At 55.2% G+C, this 7,676-nt stretch overlaps 1 protein-coding gene across 1 annotated transcript in view; it reads left to right on the top strand.

Moving 5' to 3' along the window:
• Positions 1-7,676, top strand: part of ARPC2 (actin related protein 2/3 complex subunit 2) — a gene marked incomplete at its 5' end in the record, with an annotated part of 23,128 nt that overhangs the window by 4,441 nt on the left and 11,011 nt on the right. The window contains 4 exons of the mRNA XM_019554347.1: positions 1,830-1,875; positions 2,415-2,601; positions 4,349-4,442; positions 7,198-7,324. Coding sequence (XP_019409892.1) covers positions 1,830-1,875; positions 2,415-2,601; positions 4,349-4,442; positions 7,198-7,324 — 454 coding nt within the window. The remainder of the gene's footprint in view (positions 1-1,829; positions 1,876-2,414; positions 2,602-4,348; positions 4,443-7,197; positions 7,325-7,676) is intronic.

The raw sequence follows: 7,676 nt of genomic DNA, 5'->3' as shown, positions 1-7,676 counted from the left end.
GAGTTTGTGACCGTTCGACCTCGTCATCCCTTGGGGCGCTCTGGTGAACAAACGTTCCCCCAGATCCTGGTGGTCACCCCGATAAACTTATAGGTGAGCTCTCTGCGCTGCTGCAAGCAACTCAGCTCCCAGGATGTTCTCCAAGCTGCCTGGCACAGAAACTCCTTCCCACCATGCACCTGCCGCAGTGGGGCTGGGTCGTGGGTGGCTCTAGTCAGTGATCTTGGCTGCTGCAGTGCTCGAATACCTGGACATCTGGACCCTGCATTCCCAGGCTGTGCGTTGGACACCAGCTCTGGGTCCACAGCTTCTTTGCTAGTTGCCACATGGGGCCAGGATGGAATTGTTTTGCCTTCCTGCCCTTTGTGTGACTGGGGGGTTATTTTTAAGCCTCCCTCAGAAGCATTGGGTGCTGGCTGCAGCACAGGCTCTGGCTGTGCCCAGGTTGTGTCAGTGCTCCTGCTGGGACTGAGCCCTGCAGGGTCCTGGCTACAGGCTCTTGCCCCCTGTTCACACTGCCTTGCGGGAGTAGGGATTTGCCCCCTGTTCAGCCTGGCCCAGCTGGGGAGGGTTTCCCCTCCCTCTGCAGCAGGGGCACAGCCTGCACCTAGGCTCTCTCCAGTGCCCACCAAGCCCCCTCACAGCTGCAGGATATTGGTGGCCACGGCCTCCTTGTATCCCGGGGGCAGGGGCAATACCCAGGGCTGTGTCGGGCAACAGTGTCATGCAGCTCCAAGGTCGCACATGGGGTTTGCTTGGACGGGGCTAATCCTGCCTCGGGCAGGGGGTTGGACTTGATGCAGCTTCTCAAGGTCTCTTCCCTCCCTTCTCTAAGGTTCTAGGAGTCCTTAAACCAGAGCTTGTAACCCAGTTCTTCCCAGAGGGGACCGGGGGCAAAGGGCAGGCCCTGTTTGCTGAGGAAGAGTTGGGTTTTTATCTGAGAATCGCCAAATCCCCTAGCTGCCTGGGGTGTGGGGGCTAGTTGTCATCTCTGAGCTGTCCTCTCAGGCTCTCTATAGGGCCCAAAAGGTGATACTGCATCTGTTAGGTGAACCGAGTCAATTTGGGCTTTTCCCCACAACAGAGACGGGGTTTACTGTGTTAGTCTGAAATCAGGTAGACGGCCGGGTAGAGCTGCACCTGATAGGCAAACCAGAGGGGAGCGTGTGTGCGTACATGTGTGTATATAGGGTATATAAATAATCATAAAGTTAGCCTGTAAAACCTTGTGCTGTATAGCCTGGCCTGGCCTGGCCCAGCTGGGCTAGGCTATACAACAGGCTGTGTCTGTGTGTCTGTGTGTGCGCGCGCATATACACTCATGCACTTTGGTTAATTTACATATGTATGTTATATACACACATGCCTGTGTGCATACTTATAAATACATACATATATACAGACTAACAAAAGTGTGTGCGTGCGTGTGTACATACATATATAAGATGCAAATCTGTGCTGTCTTCTACTTTCCCCCACAGCCATAGGGCCTAGAAATGCCTTCATTTAAAAACCCAACAGAAGCACCTGTTCTGAGGGAGGGTCCTGTAGCACCCTGCAAGCTGTGGGATCAGGGAAGACATGGGGATTTGCCTTGAACAGAAGCAGAAACTAGTCCCATAAAAATGGGGGAAGCCGACTATATAGTGGTCAGCTGACGGGGCCTTTAGGGCTTGACTGTGCAGAGGCCTGAGATCTGGGGCCTTAGCTCCAGGCCAGAAGCCAAGCCAGTCTCGGTCCCTGCCTCAGGCCCCGTCAGCAGAGGGACTGACGGGAGGAGAAGAGTGTGGGGTCTGGCAGGTGCCAACATCTCCTTTCTTCTCTCCTAGTTACTGAAGCGAGTCTATGGCAGCTACCTGGTAACTCCTGAGTCGGGTAAGCCTGAGCCTGTCAAACCCCGGGAAACATGCATGGGACATGCCCACGACGATTTCCTCCTGAGCTTTGGCAGAACCAAGTAGCATTGGGCAGGGTGCCAGGCTCTTGGGCTTGGAGCCAGGGCTCCTAGCACAGCAGAGGAGCTTTCAGTGTTCAGAGAGGGCTGGGGGCAATGGTGTTGGCTGTTGTTGCCACGCATCTCACAATCCCACCCTGGGGAAAGTGTCACTGTTGGGACATTTGTTCTGCTGGAGACTGAGGCTCTAAGGAAACTGGGGTTACTTGTGATAGCAGCTCTTTCTACACACCCCCTACCACTGTGCTGTTGCCCCCGTCTCTGAAATGGGAAGAACAGAGGGTTTGTGGGTCCACAGCCCGGCTCAACCCAGTTGCACGGCAGCTCGAACCCACAATGACATGTCCAGCAGTGATAAAAATTGGGGAAGGGAGCCTTGGCAGGGCTTGGAGCAGGGGGAATATTATCCTGTGCTCATTGAACTCCCTCCCTCGGACGGGACGGCTCTGTCCCTCTGCAGGCTACAACGTGTCACTACTCTACGACCTGGAAAACCTCCCTGCCGGCAAGGATGCTCTGGTGCACCAGGCCGGCATGCTGAAGCGCAACTGCTTTGCCTCTGTCTTTGAGAAGTACTTCAAGTTCCAGGAAGAAGGGAAGGAGGGGGAGAAGAGGGCGGTCATCCACTACCGGGACGACGAGACCATGTAAGCATGTAGAGTGTGCACATGGACACACCTGCCCTGACACTACCAACACATTCATTCATCTGTTACTGGGCGTAAGAGATTATATAAACCCATACGACACATGCACGTGTGTGCACTCGCACACATGCTTGCCCTGACGCAGCCAACACATTTATCCATTACTGGGATGATGAGATGGTGTAAGCATGTAGTCACACATGTGCATGTAGTCACACATGTGCATGCACATCTACCCATGCACCTGCCCTGAGACTGCCAACACATTTACCACTTACCAGGACAGTGACATGATGTAAGCACGTAGGGCACACGCACTTGTTCTGATGCTACTGAAATGTTCATTCATTAACAGGACTGAGAGCTGATGAAAGCATGTAGGGAGGGTACACACGTGCATGCACATGTCTGCCCTGTCACTGTCAACATGTTAATCTATTAACAGGACTAAAAGGCAATCGTGTACATGTACATGCATACATATGCAGTCACACACACTCCTGCCCTGATGCCAATGTGTTCATCTGTTACCGAGACAACACAATGATGTAGGCATGCAGAGCACACACAGGTGCAACCACGCATCTCCCAACAAGTTCATCTGCACAGAATCCCAGGCCTGGCTGCCAGATGTGTACATGCCCTGCACCTCTGTTCAGATATGTAGGAAGCCATGGTGAGCAGTACTTTCCTTGGTGCTGTTTCGGTCCATGAGAGGTCCATCATGAAGGCACCACTTGTCTGTCTGTCTACAGGCTGTACATGAATGTTGCCAAACAGCCTATTGAGGACCCTCTTATTCCTGGAGTTTCAGACTTGGCTGAAGCGCTCTGTTCCCTGGGGAAGGGGCAGTGCCTGGGACAAGGGGCTGTCATGTTTTCTAGCAGCCATCCCTGCCTCTAGCTGCTCTCTTGCAGTTGCTGTCACGCGCTCCCTGCCATGCACCTCATCACTTATCACATGAATGCTCTGATCTGAGCACCTGTGGTGGCTGCATCTTGTCCACCTCTGCTGCACACGGTAGCCATACCTTATTTTCCACGTCAGGGCTTTTCCAGGGTCCCCAGCCTTTGCTCAGAGCAGGTTTGCTTCACACCTGGAAGGCTGTGCCCAGCTCTGGTCCCTGCACCTCCACAAAGAGATAGGAGATCTAGAGAAAGTCTAAAGAAGGGCAACAAGGATGCTAAGAGCTGTGGGAGGGGCTTCCCTAGGTGGAGAGACTAAGGAAGCCAAGTCTGGTCAGTTTAGGAAAGAGATGCTTGAGGGGAGACATGAGAAGGGTTTCCAAAACACTAAATGACAAAGAAGGTCCCTGGGGATTTATTACTGACTGTCTCTCACCTGACAAGAACGAGGGGTCACAGCATGGAGCAAATAGGCCGTCAGCTGAAAATGACACAAAGTTTTTTTACATAGTGTGGAATTAAAGGATGGAGCTCATTGTCTCCAGATGTGGTGGAAGTGGAGTTCAGCCAGATTCACCAGGAACTGGACATGTGCTGGGAGGACAGGGCATCGGTGGCTCCAGAGCAGGGTGTGAGGGACACGGCCTCTGCATCAAAACTTCCTGGACTTTCAATGCTGGAGGCTGCAGGGAGAGGAACCAGGGAAAACCCTGCTCAGACACGGGCACTCTCCCTCCAGCTCCACTCTCTTCTGCCCTGCAACACAAGAGATGGAGAAAGACAGACCTAGGGTCTGACCCACTAGATGTCAATTGTGTTCCTTCCTCCTTCGCCCTGTCCAGGTACGTCGAGGCAAAGAAGGACCGCGTGACAGTTGTCTTCAGCACGGTTTTCAAGGACGATGACGACGTGGTGATCGGGAAAGTGTTCATGCAGGTATGGCAAGCGCGTCTTACCCGCTTTGTGCTCTGGGGTGCCCTAGAATCAGAGTCCTGGAGCAGCAGGGCTGGAAGGGAGCTCCAGAGGTCACATCCAGTCCAACCCCCTGCCTGAGGCAGGATCAGCCCTGCCCAAACCATCCCAGACAAACCCATAGACCACCCCGTTAGCAACACAACAGTCATCCTTGACACGGCTCTGGGAGAGCAGGGAGGCCACGGCCACCAATGTCCTACTTCTATAAAATCTTAATATACACTTGAGATCCCAGGCAGAGGCAGTGTCCCCGCTACAGAGGAAAACAACCTCCCCACCCCCACCCCCCCGCAGTCCATCCTACTCTGAGCACAGGGTAAGATTCTTTCTTGACCCCAAATACAGCAGTCAGTCTGAACCTGAGCAGAGGGGCAGGACCATGTAGCCAGGACCGTCCAGATTTAAATCCCAGCAGAAGCATTGACACAGCCCCCAGCCTGGGCTGCAGCCAACACCTCATGCCTCTGGGAGAAGCTTAAAAACCCCATCACAGGGAGCAGCCAGAGCAGGGTTGGGGGAAGGGGTATAGTCCCAGTCCATGCTGGGCTGCATCTGGGTGGGTGCTACCCTCTTCGTTCCAAAGACGGTGCCTGTTAAAGCCATAGCACGAAAGCAGTGCAAGCCTGAAGCGTGTCTGGCTCCCAACCCACCCTTTTCTGTAAAGCACGTGGTTAGGGTTGCATTTGAATGCATTGTCCACGTGCCTGAGCTCTGCACAGGCAAGCGCTTTCTTGTGAAACCTGTGCTGCCGCTCAGTCACACTGCAGCTCCTGACCCCACACGCCATCCGTGTGTTGGGGCGCCCTCTCCACACACAGTGCCCTGAGATGGTACCGACATTGAGCATGAGTCCTGCGAAACCCTGGCTGCGGCTGAGTCTCGTGTCAGAAGCTTGTACTGGGGCCTGTGGAGCTGGGCACACATCATATTCTGGGGTACAAGGGGGATGAGGCCAGAGAGCTGGTGCTGAGCCGGGTGCTAGCCACGTTGCATCCTCATAGACCAATGGCTGTGGTATCCCTCCCAGCCACCAGACACATCCAGGACATAGTCATTGGATCCTCTGCATTGTTTCTGGTGTGAGTCGCGAGCTAGGCGTCTGCTCTGGATGCGAGTCTTCCTGCCAGCACTCCCAGCCCCGTGTGCCTGGTGTTAACTCTGAGCTCCCCCAGTTTCAGCTCTGTAAAATCGTGGGCTTAACCAGTGGGGCTGGGTGATGTCCCCAAGGGTCTGGCTGCTTCCAGCTACTGAATCATCCTAGGTCTCCCCCGACACGATGTTGCACTGTCTGATGGGTGTTGAACTTCAGCTGTTCCGCTTATGGGGAAAACCTGACTGGTGCCAGCTGCCTCGGGCAGGAGGAAGCTCTTTGAGCTGCTTCTGCCTTTGGCGTCAAGTTGCAAGTGTGCAGTTCTGAGCTCCATGCTGCAAAAAGCCCGTGGCGAAGCTGAAGAAGGGCTAGAGGCAGCAACAGGGATGGTCAAGGGCTGGGAAGGCAGGTCCTGCGGGGAGAGGCCAAGGGAGCCAGGCATGTTCTGCTGAGGGGAAAGGGGCTTCAGAGGCCACCTGGAAGCAGCCAGCAGGGGCCTGGGGGCTCCAGAGAGAAGAGAGAGAGAAGCTTCTGTCTCCTGCTGCAGAGCAGACCACACATCCATGGCTTGAAGTTGCAGCAAAGCAGGTTTAGGTTGGATCTCAGGAAACACTTCTTCACTGCTTGGGCAGGGAGGCCGCAGGGGAGATGCCAGGGCCAGCGGACAATCCAGCACTGGAGGTCCAAGGAGAGGCTGGACAGGTGCTGGGCAGGCAGGATCAAGGTGCAGCGATGCCCATGCTCTGCTGGGGGTGACCCAGGCTGTGCTGGCTGCCATGTGTGGCTGGGTGGGGGGGGACCCCCCCCAACCTTTTGCTACACTCATCAGGGTGTTTTTAAGACTCTGAGTCGCTGGGTGCTGGGTGCTGGCTGCAGCCCAGGCTGGGCCTGTGCTCGGGCAGTGCCAGTGCTCCTGCTGGGATGAAAGCCGGAGGCTCTTGGCTGGAAGGTCTCATCCCTCCAGTCAGGGTCAAACCAACCCCATATTTGGGGTCTGGAAAGAATTTGAATCCGGGGTCAGATTAATAAGGACTGGGGATTGGTGTGCCTTCCTGTCACGGGCGTGGCCTCTGCTCTGGGTTTCAAGCATATATCGACAGGCATTTATAGAAACAGCATGGTGTCAGCTGCAGTCCCCCTGTATCCCAGGGATGGGGGCGATGCCTGTGGCTGTGTCAGGGGCAACGGTGTTGTGCAGCTCCAAGGTCTCACATCGGGTTTGTCTGGGAGGTTTGGACAGGGCTGATCCTGCCTCAGGCTGGACGTAACCCTGTAGCTCCCTGCCAGATCCACGGCTCCAGGATATAATTTGGCTGTGGAGAAGGCCCTTGCCTGTGTCTCAGGCTTGTCCTCACTGGCAGGGAGGGGGATAAGGCTCCATCCGAATGACCCCGGCCTTTTGGGCAGGTTCCAAATCTCCGTAGCAGGTCTTTGCCCCTGCGGCCCTGAATGACTCCCTGGGACTCCCTCCTATCCATTTGCCCCCACTCGGATGGAGATGTTCGGGTCTAGCTCGGGACAGGGATGTCTCGGGTCCTGCAGCCAGGCTTCGTGTCCACGGGCTGGGAACTCTGTGCACACGACCCCAAACCCACGGACTCACTTTCAGCTTTCTCTCCATGCCAGGAATTCAAGGAGGGGCGACGTGCCAGCCACACAGCCCCCCAGGTGCTGTTCAGCCACCGGGAGCCCCCCCTGGAACTGAAGGACACCGACGCTGCTGTGGGTGACAACATTGGCTACATCACCTTCGGTAAGTCGTGTCTAGCAGGTTCCCCGCTGGAGCGCCACCTTGGCTTTATCTGTCTATACTTAGGTGGCTTTGGAAAATGGGAGGTTGGCTCCTAACTCACTCAGGTTTTATAAGATTTGGCTCTGCGTTTCTGGCGACGAGGCCACGTGGCTGAGCAGAAACGGACCGTGGGCAAACATTGTAGGTGTAGAAGCGGGAGCTGGGAACTCTTGTCACCATGTCCCCAGCTGTCTCTGAAAGCTCTTGAGGTTACAGCTGGAGTAAATTGGATGCTTATCTTGCTGGGATCCTATGACCCCAGCTGACTTCCTGCCCTTTGGGCAGGGGGCTGGACTCGATGATCTCCCGAGGT

Source organism: Crocodylus porosus, unplaced genomic scaffold (assembly GCF_001723895.1).
Source record: "Crocodylus porosus isolate Cpor-Errol unplaced genomic scaffold, CroPor_comp1, whole genome shotgun sequence".
NCBI classification, from domain to species: domain Eukaryota; kingdom Metazoa; phylum Chordata; order Crocodylia; family Crocodylidae; genus Crocodylus; species Crocodylus porosus.
Note: the sequence above shows the minus strand (reverse complement) of the source record. Positions and strands in the feature narration are given on the sequence as shown.